We start from the raw sequence: 17521 nt of genomic DNA, 5'->3' as shown, positions 1-17521 counted from the left end.
ATTGTACACCTGAGCTACAGCAGTAGTTAACTCTCTGTGAAACTCTGTTAATCCTTAAGAAAGCCACAGAAATATTTCAACTTTCAGATAGAATTACAATAGCTCCAGGCCAGAAGTGTTTGCAATCCTGCATTATTTATTAGTTTGAGGTAGTGCTGAACACAGAGTAGTACTACATGAGAATCTAAGGAAATGGTGGGGGTGAAGTGATTTTTTTTTTTTTTTAATTATGGTGCCTGAATATTCAACCAAGATGTGTGACTTAGAAAAGATGAAAACAGTAAACAGGCACACGCACCTGCACATAGATAAAATGTTTCAAAGACCACACAGTTTTAAAGGAAAATCCATAGCCAACTTCCAGTTCAAAAATTATATTAAATATAAAATAACCAATTAATGCACTTACAGAAAAATTAAACCAATATGAAAGTAATCACTTTCATACAGTTTGCAAAAAAGGAAGGATTAAGTTAAGGCACAGTGAGTAATACAGTATTTTATACAAAGAAGGCAGTGAGAGCATTTGTTACACAACAAATAGTAGGGAAAGGAGGTAATAAAAACAACTGGCATTAATTTATTGGAAGAAAAGCAAAGTATCCTTCAGCTGTCAAGGTATTACTCAAGCTATCTGAGGTTTTCTTTCTTTATGCTATAAGAACTCCTGATAAGCTGGTTTTCTGTGTATTCCCCAGGTGTTGAATCAAGCTCTCCCTTGCAGATGTTCAGGGCGAAAGAGTGAGTTTACACTGTGGTCAGCACCCTGTCTTAAAATTCAGAAAAGGCAAAGAATGGAGTATCAAAACAGATGGAATAGAGCTGATGATTGAATCCTCCTTAGATTTTCTGTAGTGCTGGAGAGCTACAGGCAGATGAGAGGAAGGGTTTGTGCTGTACAGGACACTGCTTCAGGCAGAGGGTCATCCGAAATAATGTAATTAATTCCAGAAATGAAGAGCCAAGTTACCTGGCCTGTGGTGTTACATCAGGCTCCTTAGTTGGTGGTGGAAGCAAGGCCAGGAACATGTCACGACACCCAAACTTTCACTGAGGACTATTGTTAACTTTTTTTTCAGAAAGCTCAAGGACAGAAGTGATGTTCTACATGGTAACTAGTGCAGGTTCTCTGCTCCTTTACTTACAACAGCTGTCCACAGAAAATGACTGGGGCAATGACATCTGATTCTTGCAAAGTAAATAATTCACCTTTTACAAGCTACAGGTACAACAGTCATTGCAGTAAATTAGCCTTAGTTGATATTACTTGTGGAGCTATCTGCACTTCATTTAGACAAAAATTTCTGTTGTTTCAGATTCAGTATCACAACACATTATAGTTATTTAAGAAAAGGAAAGAGTCATAAGTTTGGTTTTGTTGTTTCTAGTTATTTCTGTTTCTGTGCTAACAGGGTGAAAACCATCTGCAGTGGAACAGCCCTTACTGGCAATTCAACACATAGTTTGTTTAGGTTACTCAAGTACACAGACTTGGGTAATTGATGTCCAAAAAGTTCATAGTTCTAGACTGGTACTACATAGAGTGTCCAGTGCACTTAATATAATTTATCAAGACTTCAGTTTCTTTCCCCGGACCACTGAGAGCATGCATCAAGCACGTGGGCCTCTTTTAATTCTTGGGTTTGGAGTGAGAACATCCTACTGATGTTAGTCCTGAACTTTGATCCAGCACTGAATGGAGCAGCTGAGCACTCTTAGCCCTCCAAGAGTGCTGATACTTGTTATTAAGTTCTTAAGGGTGCTTATAGCGTCCTGTTAAGTTGGAGTTTTTTACTTAAAAAAAAAGTCAGTGGACCCTTTAATCTAATTAACATTAAATCTAACATTTTTCTCTTGTGTTAACAACAGAAAAGAAATACATGCATACAACAGTGACAATAAATAGGGGGAATAAGACTCTATTATAATTACTTTTGAGTTACAGGATATTAATTCCTATTAATCTATTCATAGAGAGCCAAGTTGCAAACTGTGCAAATCAGGGTTTTAGAAGTAGGAAACAGCACTGCCTCTGCAATCCACAGGTGTTAAGAGACACAGCAACTCAAAGAAAAAACATTTCTACTTGCTTTACACAGAAATTAGCTCACACATTCAAATGTTGATTTTTAGACCAAATGTTTGTAGTGCAATTCTCATTTTAACTGAAGTGCCAATTTGGCAGAATGCCTCAGCCTTTATTAGGCAGACAGACTGAACAGACATCGCCTAGCTCTCTCCTGATCAATAAGAATGGTAGGAGTTGTATTTCACTGAACAAGCATAATCCTATTTTTCCTGTTTATAGGCAGATTGTGACACCTGACAGTTCTTATTTCCTACATTATACAGAGCTTTACACTTAAGGAGGGACAGGAGCTACATCTTGTTTATTTTCTGCAATGGGTGGGCAATCTTCCTCGTTTTCAAAGTTTACATTCACAAATGAAGAGCATGCTGTTGCTCCAGGCTGGTCTGTCTGGACAGGAGCTTCAGCCTGTGGCTTGTTCTGCTGTTCCTGGTGCTGTCTTTCTGCTTCTTCTGACATCTTGTTTTCCTGTTCCTCCTCTTCTGCCTAGAAAGAGATAACCAGATTCATATACTACTATTTACCACTCACTTAGATTAACTTGAAGTCTTTCCATAAGAGCATACCAGTTGCTATTACAAGGTAAGTACATTTGTTCCACTAGAAAACAGTGACTAGTTGATCATAAGATGAGGTACATTCCCAAATTCCCATAATGGGGAAAAAAAATCACCAAAAGTGAAGGATTAAACCGTGTTAAACAAACATAGAGAAAAGACTCATATCCAGATAAGCAGTTTTAGTTAATAGCAATAGGGATAGGTCTACCTCCTCTAAAGCTTTTTCAGCTCTCAATTAAAAAAAAAGAAAAGTGACAAAGCCTTAAATATGTTTTCCATCTCTTCTAAATGAAGATTATTAAGAGTTAGGATTTTTTGCCGAAAGAACCGGCTACCTATCAGTATTGTCCCATTATGGTTTAGAACAAATGGTAACCTCATGTTCAGTTTACCCTTGTCACCGTTGAACAAGTTTTAGAGTTTGAAAGTGCATTGCTAGCAGCCACCTCTTTACAGTGTTCAGCAACTGTCCATCCCACTTTCTCACAGTGTTGTGTACAAGAGAAACAGCAGAGTTCAGGACCCACCGTTTGTAAGACTGGAGGGAAAAGGCTGATGGATTAGAAAGTGTTAATCACACATCAAGTGAAAACTGGAGGCAAGCTGAAATTGAGGGTCTAAACCTTCATTTTAATGCTAGAATACAAATTTTATTTTCTAGAATACCAGGGAAGACAAGCTGGGAGAAAAGGAGTGCAAGAACCCTAGCTAACACACATACCTCTCTCTTCATTCTGTAATACTCATCAATGGCATATTGGTATTTTGGTGTGCTTATTCCCAGAACAGATGCAATCTTTTCACCCAAGAAATCACACACTAAAAAATAAAGAGAGGTTTACATAGCATTAGTATCTAGAAGAAAATTCTTAAACACAGTTTTGTTATAAAAATTACCACCATCTTTCCTGAATGGCCTTCTGCAGTCCTACTTCATGCACAATATAAAACAAAAATCTGTGAGGTTAATCTCCTTGTAGGTTATTATTAGTTGAATATACTAATAATTGTTCTTTAGGATAAAGAATGAACAAAAGGAGAAGAATATGAAATTCAATGAAAATATATATATATGGTGGTAGTGTTTGAATTCTGCTAGTTTCAGCTTTAGATCTAAGTTTGTTTCGCTAGGAATCAGTTAAAGGGTAAGCCTTGAGCTGAACTTTAACTGAAAATTAAGGTTAGACAAAAGTACATGGGTACTAACTGTACTGGCAGTTCAATCTAGTGGTGGTATTAGCAAAGTAGACAGTATTTACTGATAAAAGCATACTTCAAGTCAGTTTTAACAACGTTCTGTGTTGCATACTTATGGATCAATAAAATATTTATGTTTCAGCTGTCAATTTTCAAGCTGTAGGTTACATTCAGTGCTGCTTTGCTAACACAGGTAGGGCAGTCAAAAGTATGGAACAGGGATAAGCTTGTGTCAGTCAGTTTCTTTACCACGGTGATGACTACGGATAACTCTGGTTGAGTAAAGGCAACCAAGAAGTCAAATATTCTGCACTTCAAATTGTAAATCTGCCCCAAGGATGCAAATGAGTTAGTCATCTTCAGGGAAAAAAAGTTAGAAGTCAGTCATTGACTGCTTCAATGAACATTCACAATAACTGATTTTACAGATATCCTGGCATCCTGAGTGCTCTGCAAAAGACCAGTTCAAATTGCAGACGTAAGAGCCAAAACCGAAGTGCAAAGAAGAAAGGACTGATCTTCCAATTCATAAAAGACTTCTAAAAAAAGGAAAATAGTATCTACCCTTGTGTACGAAGAACAGATGTGTCAATGAATATAATAACACTGTACATTACAGAAAAAGTGTTTCTAAAAATAAAGATAGTTTAACTAATACAAGACTGCCAAAAAAATTTAAAATACTCAAAATTATGTGTACAATGACAGAAACTCCATAATATTTGTGGGAAAAAACCCAATAAAGATCCTTTATACCTTGGGAAGAATACAGACTATGACAAACATTTTTAAAACTTGGCAAAATTTTAAGAGGTCCACAAGTCAAATAATTGTCTGTGCAGTGTGTTTAAGGCCCTTGATAATAGTCCTGTTTATTTTGTAACCTCAGAAGTTCATTGTATGGCACACAGCTAGATGTATTCTTGGGATACTTTCTAGTTGTCTTCAGAAAAACTGTCAATTTAGTTACACCAGCCAGCAATCTTTTCAAGTAACATCACACAAATGGTTCTATACAAAATCTAATAGAAAACTGATATATTCCCTTGCCAGCATCAGTCTATCTCCATATGAACAAAAGGGGGAAAAAGTGTTCATCAAAAGTATTTTCTGTTCATTCTTCCATGCAAGAGTTGTTTATTGAAAGAAAAAACCAAATTTTAAAAGTGCCTAAGTCAGGAGAGTATGTCTCCACAGATTAAATACAGTTCAATTTATACTTCTGAAAAAACAACTAGAACCCAAAGATGATTTACAGTCTGTCAACATGACTTTGTGAGTTTCAATATTCACTTTCTGGTTTACCCAAAAATTAAATAAAGCAATACCTGATAAGGTTGATGTGGCAACTCGCAGCATGTGAAACCACAAGTAGGGTCCCCATGTGAGTGTTGTCTGCAGGAACAAGAGCAGTATGAATATGTAGAGCTGTATGGTCATGGCACAAAGTAACACATGCAAAACCCCAAATGGCTTGAGAAGAAAGACCTGCAATGTTTTCTGTTTTCCAGCTACTACAATGCTTTTGCTTTAAAGTAAGTGTAGACCAGACAAGTGAAGCAAAGAGTCACCCTAAGATATCAATATAACCATGGTTTACCTCTGGGAAAATCTCTTTCACTGCTTTTTATTTCCTGGTTCCAGACTTGAGAAGTGACAAGCAGCCAACTCAATCCCTGACTAGAAAAAGCTTTCCACAACATTCTGAATTCCATCAGGCCAAGAGGAGAAGTGAGGTAACGAAGTAGTCCCTCATTACAATAATGAGTGAACTGCAAAAGACTGTTCAAACCAAACCTTCAAACCTCTGAGGAAGAGGCTGCTTTAAAACATTTACAACCAAATAGGAATTAGCCCTTGAAATTACACCTGAAAACCAAAACCAGGAGCCCTGAGCGAGGTGAGGAGTTACTGCAGCTCTGAGGGAGTGATGGAGAGGCTGCCAAGCAAAGCCCTGGGCTGATGTGAACCACGAGGAACACAAGAGGAATAAAACAGGCCTCACCTGGGGTCACCTCAAGCGTTTGCCTGTGAGAGAGGAGGTCTCTCTGAAGAGCCTGCACACCAGGGCACACAGCATGGGACATAAACGAGAGGAACTGGAGATCTGTGTGCAGCTGCAGGGGTAGGATCCCATCAGGATCCCAGAGATACAGGGAATGGACTGAGTGCTGCTGTGGAGGGATACAGACTGCCCAGGAAGGACTGGCCAGGAAGACAAAGAAAAGGAAATGCTCTTTGCATGACTGGGGTGTATTCACAGCTACAGTGAAAATACCACAGCCTCCACACAAACTGATATGTAGATATATTCATCCTAAATTTAAGAGTCAAATTAATTATAAAATAATGGGCGTGCACAGGCTATGCTTTTCATCAAGGGAAGAGACTGTACCTGTTTAAACAAACAAATGCATGTAATAAAAAGGGAAAGGGGAAAAACAGATTTCAAGCTAATGGGGAAAAAATTGCAGGCTTTGCCTTTTGTGAAAAGGCAAATTCAACTTCCATAGTGAATTCAAACATGTTTACAGTTAATAGGCTGTTGTACTCAGGCGAGCTCTTTGATACACATCTCCCTCCAGAAAAGATCTCTGTAGAAGTACCTTTCTTCTGAAAAGCAGTAATTAAAAGTGTCTGCTTTTATTAACTAAAACACATTAGCTCTACTCAGCTGCATAAGTGGTTATAACTTGCTGCTAAGAACTGCTTGGTAGTAACCTTTCTCTGTGATCTTATTTAACAGATATCTGCACAGGAAAAACCAATATTATTATAAATAATACAGAAACTATCTGGTACGGCCTCAGTTTGCATGTACACAAGCTACTGGACTTTGGTGCTTTTCAAGCATAGTCTTTACAAATCAGTGCAGCAAGAAAGTGTCTGTCAAGCCAGAAACTCAAGTTGGGCAGGCTGACAAAAAGCCAGATGCTATATATTTTTGGCAGTGGATATGGAAAATGTCCTGCCAAGGTAAGAGTGTAAGCAAAACCAGCTGCTATCCTGCTCACACAAAAGCACCTCCAGCTCATTGATTATGTGCTCAGCTGGCAGACAGGCTAACGAGGAGTTTGTTCAGTTGAAGAAGTCAAAGAAAGTGCTGGAAAAGCTTGTTGCCACAGGTGCAAATAATGGCACTGACAGGGCTCTGCACAATCCTTCATGATGAGGTGACAGGGTTAAAAAGCATTCATGCAGGGCACAGGACAAACAAGGGCCTGCTGTGTGCTGTAAGAAAGAAGCTACAAGAGCCCCCATAATATTGCAGAATGAAAAGACAAGCTGAACTTCAACGTGGCAGAAGTAACTCAGACCCAGAACGTTCTACCACATTACCACATGTGTGGTAGCACAAACATGGGTAACAGCTGAGGCTCAGCAGACACAGAGGTTCTATTTCTACTCTTCCCCCACCACAGCTAAAAATCAGTTTGGTACATTGGAAGCACTTCTAAGCTCAGCTTCGTGGGAACCTCTGCTTTCTGACAAAGCCCAACCAGACATTTCCTCATCCCTGACAAGCAAGGCTTTGCCAGACTCCTCAATTTAAAAAGTAACTTTCTTTCCAGTGTCTCAAAAGGCAATATAAAATTATGAGAGAGGCTACTTCACAGGAAATCAACAGGAGAAAGGAGATGGTTTGGAGAGTAAACCACCAGGAAGAACCAGGAACAAGAGAACCCATCCAAGGAATCACCTTTTTCCAGGCATTCCCCCTTTACCTGTTCAGGGTAAATTTGGGTGCCTTCCCAGAGCACCTTGGAGATGGAAGCAGAAATGGCAGATGTGAGGCAAGAACTTGTACTGGGGAAACTGGAACTGTTCCAGTGACATGAACAGGGCTGTTAACCAATGGCTCAGTACAAATGAGTCAAATTAATCCTTGTCTGTGAAGTAGCTTTAATACACTGAGCTGGAAACTGGAAAACCATACCATAGTCAGACGTGCAGAACCACATACCCAGACACTCCATGTCAGCTTCCTTTGGCCAGCCAGGGAAGCCTTAATCCTCAGTCTTTAATCAACTCAAGGGTGCAGCAATATTGTATTTCTTGACAGGAAACAAGGGACAGTATGAAACGCATCCACTGTTTATTGTATTTCTCCTGCAATCAGTCTCTTTAGTAGATGTTTCTACAATGTTTAATTGCATTATTCAGTTATCCTGACTTTATTTTGTTAAAATGGAAAACACAATAGTTTTGACAACTGATTTTTAAATTAAAAAAATCTTAGTGTATAATTTTAATTTAAATAGGAATTAACACGGAGGATTCAATGAAAACCAAGGGGCCTCTGGTTTAATAACAGAACATGATTTTGTTTCCTGGTATGGGGCTGCCGAAGGGAGCACACATGTTCCCTTGAATTTCTGAGTGCACCATGTTCCTAAACAATCCACATACGTATTTACTTTTGGCAGATTTCAGTCCTAATAACACTTAAACTTTACAAGGTAAGTAGGATTTCTTTTTGCCAGAGAAAAAGGCAAAATGAGAAAATAATAATTTCCTGATTTAGGAAAAGCAACATCGTGTATTTAACAGTTAATATACACCACCAAATAGATACTTTTTCATTGTTTACTGTGCCAAGATAAATATTAAATTATTTCAATCAATGACTGTTCAATGCTATAATAGGTTCTTTTGTGTAAGACCATGTAAAACTAAGACAAGCCAGTGAAAACAACATCAGGAACACACATACCATCCTCCATCAAGAGCTTCTACCATATTATCAGTAGTTATTACTTGGTCAGTGACTGTTTTTCTCTTTCATCCTCAAATTCTTATAGAAAATCAGAGTTTAATGGTCCTCAAGAGAGGAATTTTTGCTGTTTGAAGTTAAGGCCCTTTTAATGACAGGATATCAAGATAACCTTCCTGCAAGGATGTGTTTCAATCTTTCTGAGCAATGAAGGTTAAAAAAATTAAATCTCTCCTGGAGCTTTGTTGCAGATGTCTTCTTGGGATGGATTCTAAAGTTATCACACCAACAGTCATGTTGCTCACAGTTCCTCTGTGAAGACCTACACTCCACCTTCTGCCTACTCAACTAATGCAGAAAAGAATTTACACCAAGTGTCCCTCCAGGAATAAACAGAAGGATTATCTTTTTAATTAACACAAAATAAAGTTTTGGCGGACAAAACCAAAAGAAAATATACATACAGAGTGCAAACATCTACATTTTAGGACAAAAGAATAAAAAATACATTTATGCTATTAAAGCATTTGAATTTCAGTGTGAGAACATTCAGGTAATACTGAATGCTATTATCTAAAAAAAGAATACCTTGTGTTCTGGATTAAAAAATACAAAACACAATAGAATGGACACCCTAGTCCAACAATGTTAATGAATTGAGTGCTGACCTATAGAAGCACCAGAAGTTGTTTCAAAGAAAATTTAAAACCCAGTTCTTTTTGAGAATTCGTTTTGTTATGAGTAATAGGAATTCACCACACCAAGTACTCTGGTTATGGTTTTACCAGGATATAGAGATACTACTTTGTTTAGTAAGAAACACATTGGCATTGCCTGCTTAGCTCTAACACACAATTAAACCAAGGCACTTACTAAAGACATTTCTTTACAACACAGCAAAATATTTGTTTCCCTTAAACTCATTCAAGAAGTTCCAGGATGCTAATATCAGCAGAGCTTTGAAATTTCATGATGGAAAGTTTCTATTCAAAATATTAAATGCGCTTTTTCTAAAAATAAACTGGTCCAGAAACAGCTATTACTTGCAACATACTTTTTTGTATCCCAACTGAGATAACAAGTTTTAGACATGCTGGTCTCAGCAAACAGACTATTTAATTGCTTTTATTGAAATCCTACCAAAAAAAACCCCAACATTTTAAAAGCAGCTGTTGGCTAAAACATCAAAGCTCAGCTTGGACTAACATTTCTTCAATTGTGTGGCTCAGCTGGGATACACAAACCATGCAGGAGATAAAGTAAACCTCACTTAATGGCAACCCCTGCTCTAATCAAGTTCATTCTGTCCGAGGTAAAAAGCAATATGTATTAAGGCATAGTGTGCTCCACAAATCTTCTGGTTTTGGGGGGGTCCTTTTATTAAAAAGTGTATTCAAAATTAAGGATTTAATAAACTATAAAAGGAGAATAACACATACGGTGAAGTCTTAACTTCACCATAAAATACACTTGCTGGTATTCAGAAAAGAAATCTGTATTAGGAAAGGAGGGGAGCAGGCATGCAGCAATGCTGGCTTTTGTGCCCACTTGAGGGCTCTTTAGCTAAGTGTCCATTGGCACAGCAGCATGCATATCTCTGCCCCCACAACACCTACACCAAGGCTTGTGAGCCTTCCATCAGTGCACCACCATGGAACTCTTCTACTGTCAGGAAATGGCACAAAAAATCGTACACATTTTGTTTCCTGATCATTATAACTGGGAACAAAAATCTCTCAGACATCCACGGATGTCTGACATGACTGCCTACTGTGGAACAGACCTCACTCTGAAGATATCTGAACATTATCATAATAGTACAGTTTCTGCATTTATTTGAGAAGATCCTTAAGGAGGAAAAAAGCACCCTAGTAGTCAGCAAGGCAGCTTAACATCTTACTCATTGTTTATGACTACAACACAGTTCTTTTCCAACTATATACTTCATGTGTATTTTATACTGCTAATATCCTACCTGCTATCAGGCTAATGTTACTTTTTGTTGTATACAATAACTGCCTACCAAGAAAGAGAGCAATGCCATCAATCCACAGAAAATGCAATGCAACAGCTTTACTTGTGGAACCCCCAATCCCACCTGAATTCCCATAGTCTCACTGGAGCTTAGTCCTCAATCCATCTTTTTTATTTTTCAAGATAAATTAATTTTACAGAGGGGAAGAGAGGTATTGCTTGACAATCAAAGCAAACCTCTTATGGTCCACCACTTCTTCAGAAGAGCATAAGCAGAAAGTCAAAATCTTCAGTCCCTTCAAGAAAGCCAAGCTCTTCCAGGATGGACACATGTATTACTAAAAACAGGGCCTACTACTGTAAATAAAAAGCTTCAACCACAACATTTAATTACGGATTCCCAAACAATGGTGCAGGAGTCGTTTCAACAGCAATGTCAAGCAGAAAGCAGGGCACTGTTTCCCGTGCACACAAGGACTCTTCTCTGAAGTGTGGGAACAAGCAGCTCTGCACCAGTGTCTGCCCCCAGTGTGCAACCAGGCAGGACGAGCTGCTGCACAAAGCCAGGACTCCTGACTGCCTGAGCACACACCAGCACATCTGGGAGCACCCAGCCACGCTGGGGGTCCCCACCTCAGCACGGGCACCTAAGTGCAGAGAGGGCCAAGAACTCTGCCAGCAGACAGGGAAATAGGACTGCAGACTCAATTTGTTGGTGCAAGGGTTGCTGCAGAAGGGTAGAGGTGGTTGGGACATGAGTTTCTGGGGTTGTCATTAAAGAAACACGAGACTGGGCATGTGGAGAGATGAAGAGCAGGATGTGGATCTTCTCTGGGACTGATGTCAGAGGGTGGGGAGCTGCTGCCACCAGTGCTGGCACATGTGGCTGTAGCTTTACAATCACACCATCACTACGAAATAGTTTATTGGACAGGCCAACAGAATAAAACAGAGTATATAGTTCATTTTACCTCTAAGTATAGATCCAGAACTACTGACAAAAAGGAAAATGCATTTTAGCAGCTACAATGCACACTACTGGCTTTAATTGTTGAGGCTTCACTTGAATCTGGACCAATAAAAGGAAACTTCATTGACAGGCTGAGCAATATCTCAACAGCTCACAACACGGATGAGCATCACTTACATGGACTAGGCAGGTCCTTTAAAATCTGTCTTTTATGTATCATGAAATTACACCAGTCTTCCTTTATTTCTGCAAGTCATCTCTTTCTTTTTCTCCTATACTCTTTTAATTATATCAAATTGTTGTTATGGTAACCTTAAATTACAGGTTTAACTCTCCACTGTCAACAAACATAAGGAAAAAAATGTCTCCCTTGCAATTTTTTTTTAAACAACAGTACAAATCAAGGAGATACAAGGCAAATATATTAGACAGGAAAATGCTGGAGAGGACAAATTAGAACTGTGAAGAAATTAAACCCATTTCTAATTAATAAGGCTACTTTAGTGGAGGAGAACTCCAGGACAAAACTTCCCAGTAATACTTCTCACAGATTTCTGAGTCTGTTAAGCCAATCAAATTATTAGAATTTATAATACTAAAGACTGTATGAGATTTGTGACACAAAAAAATTAAGTATAAAATATTTATAGCTGCCCAGTAAACCAGAAGTAGCAATTTAACAAGTAAAATACCTACAGGATCTACAGGTGGCAACAGGTCTTTTTTCTCTTGTTCATCTTCTTCTTCATCTGTGCTATATTCTTCCATTGTTTCTCCACTTGCAAAATGAATAACCCTCCTTGGAATTTTCTTTTTCTTTCCTATGACACCCAGCTCCACATTCTCAAAGCCGCTATCTCCCTTTGAAAGTTGCTATAAAGGAAAAAAAATATCATTATTTCAAGTACATGCTTCTGGAACTTCTGGAAAATTTGCCCTCAACCAACTTCATGAGATATTTAAAATATTTTAGATTGGTTAGCATTTACAGTGGACATTTATAAGAGCTTGCCTGTAGGTAAAAGACTGAAACACTCTTGTTTGCAGATATGTAAAAACTGATCCCTTCTCTAAAAGGAACAAAAAGGTTTCTTCTTGGGGGGGCATGTTTCATCAAATAATTTGGTAAGCATATAAATTTTAATATTTAGAACTATTGCTGAGTTTGGAATTGATATCTAATGAAATTAATCAAGTAATTCACAGGCTGTAGCCACCTCTTGGCAAATTCAGACAAACACCTCTAACACAAAAGAGAGCTGAATAACTCAGCAGCCAGGCTCAAGCTTTAAAAAGATGCACCAAGGAATCCGTCCCTGGGGGCTTTCATCAGCAACCATGATTAGTACAAGGGATCAGGGTAAAAGGACAACACTTATTTTTGTGGTTAATAACGTACAAAGTGAGAAGTACAATGTCTGGCTGTATTCTCCACTGCTGAATGCTACAATGCAGTCTTTGGGTCACAAGCATTAAGAATATATACTTGTAGTTCAAAGGCCAGTCAATAAATCTTCAGGCTAGTCACTCCTGCGGGCAGAGAATTTTAGTAAGGTTTGATACTGCAGCTATCGAAACAGAGCCTTCATCTTGGCATCAGCTTTTAGATGCTACTGCATCAAATGCACAGAACTGTGCTGAAAACACTTCTGTCATGTAGAGAAGGTAACAGAGGTTAGGAAATGCCAACCACATGTTTTTAATGTATCATGAAGGGTTTTAAAAATGCATGAGCTCATGTAATTTGAAACTGTATCATAAGGAATGACATGCGTAGTGTGTGCAGAATCCAGGTTGCATGAAATGCATTCCAATTTCCAACTTCTTCCCTATACAAACCTAATGATCTCCACAGAGCACAATCCAAAATTATAGATAAAAATACATGTTTTATCACACTGTTGTAAGACATCCCTTAATCCCTGCAAGTGCAGCATCACCATCCTCATGTCTCCTGCTAGATTACACAACACAGCTGTGCAAGGCAAGCAGGCTTGGCTAGCCGGGAGAGACGGTGGGCATGGGAGAGAGAGGCAGCAGAGGGTCCCGGGGAGCAGAACTGCTTCCTTCATTCCAGCCACGGATTCTTCTCATGCCCACAGAGAAGAGGGAGGGAGGGAAGGAAGGCAGAGATCACGTGTGAGCTCTACAGCGTGGAGAGGAGCACTCCCATCCATCACCTCCCCGAGCCCTGTACCACCGCTTCTCAAAACTGCAAGTCATCTCAGCTTCCCCCAGCACTTCTTCAGCCATGCCGGCACATTTCAGGCATTCTCCTGGAGGAGCAGGGCAGAACCCAGCAGCAAGTTTTCAGTGAGGTTTCAGCTGAAACAGGATTATATTTTCAGGCAGAAGCACATTTTCATGTAGAAAGACAAAACTGACTATCTGGGGCCCAGTGCAATTTCTCTACTGTCTATCAGTTTTGGGAACAGAGCAAATCTATAAAAAACAAAAATGCTGAAAACAGTGAAGCAACCTGAGCACAGGGAGCGCTCCTTGCTGCCACTATAAAAGCTGCCATTATAAAAGTGCCACTTCCTGTGACTCGGTTCTGTATCTTTTTGTGCAAAAAGCACTACAGAATCAGCTTTTCATGAACATTCCACACTCCTTTATTGGCATCGTACAATGTCACTGGTTTTATATTTAGTCACAGTACTGAAGAGCACTGTTTCTTGCAAACACAACACCATAAATATCACTGTGATTAAAACAGCAAGCAATGTGAGCCCTTCCTTAGAGTTCCTCTAAAAGCAGTCTCTTCATCTGATTTTGGCTCATTTAGGGCAAATGCTGCAAATATTTTAACTTTTAAAAAATGTTGTTTAATATTTCAAGTTTTAAAAGCAAGCTTTAGTTCCCTGAACACTCATCCCGCATTCACACTCCCTACAGTAAGCAGTTCTATGTAGCTGGTACTGGTACAACATTTCAGACAAATGCAGTAGTTCAAGACAGTAAGAATTCACCAAGGAACAGAACTTGCTAATCTGGGTCAACGTCATACCGTTATTAAATAAAATAAAGTATGTCATCTGTTGTTTTGGTTATTATCTATCAACAAACCTGAGTGAGAGTTTTTGTCGTCACCGGCCTCTTACGTTTTGCTTGCACAGCATCAATAAAACCAACTCTCCCAGGTACGAGCAGAAAGTTCAGCACCAATAAATTTTATCTTTCCAAAACTGTGGTAATGCAGATCTATTCTAGAGTTACCAACGAGATTCACTTTATAGCTCAAATATTACAGTATTTCTTGTTTGAGAATTTATACTTCTGATCTTCCTTCACAAATTTGATCTTCTTTTCCAATTTAGGAAGTTTTCACAATGAAATCTTTTAGTACATGGCTTTAGTCAGGTTTCTGACCTATTTTTTTTTCCACAGGCTACTCCTTTCCTAAGACATTATATGGTCTTGAAAGAGTCAGCATTTGTGCCCACGTCACAGAAGTATTTACTTTGGCTTCTATTCCGGCAGCTATTAGACACCAAGCCCAGCCACTCTTGTGATTTTGCCACACTAGCTAACACTCTTAAGGTACTCAGTAAACACTGTAAGGCAACTTTCCCTTTTTTTTTCAAGTGTCCTCTTGGATTTTTTCTTGGCTTTATGGCACACATACAAACCTTGCCTGTTAGGCAGCCAGGATCTGAAACTCTTGTTCCTTGTTTACCCTCTTTACAGTGCTGGTATCCACTGTCAAAATACCCAGCACAAAAGAATTTTAGTCCACATATAAAATACCAAAATAAATAGATTACAATTAAGGATAAGGTGTTCCCGGACACCCACAGGCAAGCTGGGAAAGCTGACACAAGCAGTATTAGGTGATGCAATAACGTAAGTTTCATGGAGGAGATGAAGAAGAAAAGTAAAAAGTAATAGAGAGAGTAGGCTATTCACTATTCAAATGCAGGAATCCTTGTAAGAGCTTATGACTCTATAAGTGCCAAAGTGTGTGATGTTCACTCTCCGTGAGAAAGATGAGTAATTCAATTTGCACAGATCTCCTGACCTGATATGGCTTGTCACTAGAAGGCTGGTAATAGCTAATTAAAAATATTTCTACCGTGCTATCTTGCCTGTCTTACTGATTTTTTTCATATTATTTTTGGCTAGGATTCGAAGCGGGGGGGGGCTGTTTAAGCGTGAGTGGTTTGGATCTTTTTCATACTGCTTGTTTGACTTTCCACCCTTGTGTTTCAACTGAAATTAAACAGCATGAGTCTTTCAGAAACAAAAGACAACAGGATGACAGAGCCGGAGGACGACTATTAGAAAAGACATCCTCCCAACAAGCTTTGGAAAAGCACCATAACCGGGGAAGGGGCAGCGGCAGCGCCTACAACACCCAGGGCGAAGCCGCGGCCGGGCAGGGACGGGCGAGCTCGCCGGGCTGCTCTGTAATTAAAAGCTGCTGCCCTGATCACCTCCCACGCCTTCGCCAACTTGACAGCACGGGGGAACTGGAGACGTGCCTCACTTTAATATTCATCAGGCTCGTCTGTCAGCGGCATTGTCCGCCGGCGAGCAGGGACACCGGAGACACGCGTGCCCGCCGCGCTGGCTGTTAATTACAGCGCGCCGCATGGAAGGGCAGGCTGGCTGGCACAGACCGGCTCCCCGCCGCCGGGCCGCGGCACCCCCGCCACTGCGGGCAACCGGCGGCTCCCCCAGCCCCGCACAGCTCCGCACGCCCCGGGAGGTCAGGCCGCGGCCACCACCCCCGCCCCGGCCGGACCCGCCGCGGCCTCGCCCCGCTCCGGAAGCGGCAGCGCCCCGGCCCCGCCGCCCGCCCGCAGCGCCCGGGAGAGCCGGCCCCGCTCACCTGCTCGGGCTCCATGGCGCCGGCGGCGGGCGCGCAGTAGAGGGTGATGGCGGACAGCCCCTGTTCCATCCTCCCGCCCGCCGCGGCGCCGGGGGAGGGCGGCAGCGGGCCCGCCGCGGCCCGGGGAGCGCAGCGGCCGGGCGGCACCGCCCGTCACACCGCCCGCCGGGGCGGTGCTTGCGGCCCGCGGGGCTGGGCGCGCTCAGGAGCCGGGAGCCGCCCGGCACGGACTGGGACGCCGCTCGCATCGGCTGCGGTGGTTTCGCTTCTCTCCGCAGCCCCGCGCTAGCCGGACAGAGGCAGCCGGGCTGCCCGGGACAGCCGTACCTCCACAGAGGTGGAGACATAGCCCCACTGCACCGGGGGAAAAGCACACGTTCTGGGGCTACACACACATCATTTCCCCAAATTAGTGTGAAGCCCTGCAAAATAATACAATAATATTTTAAGAAGCAGATGGAGTTCCTTGACAGCAAGTAGGGGGCTTACTAGCCCAGGAGCACCCTTCTCAGCCTTGCGGGATTGGGTGTTGGCTCAAGCAATTCAGCCCTTTGTAAAGAACCAAGTCTTGAAAAATAAATAGATGCACACCATGAGCTCCCAGGCCTCTGGGCTTCAGCCAGGTGAGAAAATAATGTGCTCCCAGGAGGGTGGGAGAAATGTTCGCCAGGTAAGAGGTTTGCTTAGCTGCTCCTGGGGAGAGGTGAGAGCTCTTCTGCCTCCAGTTTGTGCTGGTCCTGGCAAAATCTACATTAGTAAATGTCAACTACAGTGAAAACAGCTGGAGGTAGAAGCATCTGAAACATTTTTAATGGGATTAAGAGGACAGTAGTTTTAGTTTTTGGGGGGAGGGGATGGAACCAATGGCTGTAAAATGTACTTACGTGACAGCAAGAGTTGTCTTACAATCCTGCACATTAAGAATAGTTTCCAAAAAATTACACTCTATAGCACAATATGGGCTCCTAGAGGCTTTCTTAGTCATATTATCAAATCATAATCCAGAGCCCATGACAAAAGCCCAGGTAAAGTACAGATGCAGAAAATGTTCCCTTGTGAAAAGGGCTGACATGCAATGTACGATTACAGAAAGTTTACAGAATGAAAGGTTACAGTATTATTTTAGACAGTGGGGAGGGGCTGAATAGCTTCTTAAGGGATTACAACAAACATACATCACTTA

The 17521-nt window shown here is 40.9% G+C and overlaps 1 protein-coding gene across 1 annotated transcript; it reads right to left on the bottom strand.

Moving 5' to 3' along the window:
• Window positions 1-116: 116 nt before the first annotated feature.
• On the bottom strand, window positions 117-16493 carry FAM177A1 (family with sequence similarity 177 member A1). Its single transcript, XM_014890952.2, has 5 exons — window positions 16339-16493; window positions 12201-12377; window positions 5175-5241; window positions 3371-3468; window positions 117-2575 (listed from the first exon to the last, which is right to left on the bottom strand). The coding sequence occupies exons 1-5, from the start codon at window positions 16405-16407 to the stop codon at window positions 2363-2365; spliced, it is 624 nt and encodes a 207-aa protein (XP_014746438.1). The 5' UTR covers window positions 16408-16493; the 3' UTR covers window positions 117-2362.
• Between the last annotated feature and the right edge of the window lie 1028 nt (window positions 16494-17521).

The sequence above is a fragment of the Sturnus vulgaris genome, chromosome 6 (genome assembly GCF_052056855.1).
Source record: "Sturnus vulgaris isolate bStuVul1 chromosome 6, bStuVul1.hap1, whole genome shotgun sequence".
NCBI lineage: Eukaryota > Metazoa > Chordata > Aves > Passeriformes > Sturnidae > Sturnus > Sturnus vulgaris.
Note: the sequence above shows the minus strand (reverse complement) of the source record. Positions and strands in the feature narration are given on the sequence as shown.

Coding starts and splice junctions, on each gene's coding strand:
- FAM177A1 (XM_014890952.2), bottom strand. CDS start 16,407: ATGGAACAGGGGCTGTCCGCCATCACCCTCTACTGCGCGCCCGCCGCC. Junction 3,469..5,174: donor TGCCACATCAACCTTATCAG/GTATTGCTTTAT, acceptor TTTATTTTTTAG/TGTGTGATTTCTTGGGTGAA. Junction 2,576..3,370: donor ATTACAGAATGAAGAGAGAG/GTATGTGTGTTA, acceptor ATCTCTTTCTAG/GCAGAAGAGGAGGAACAGGA.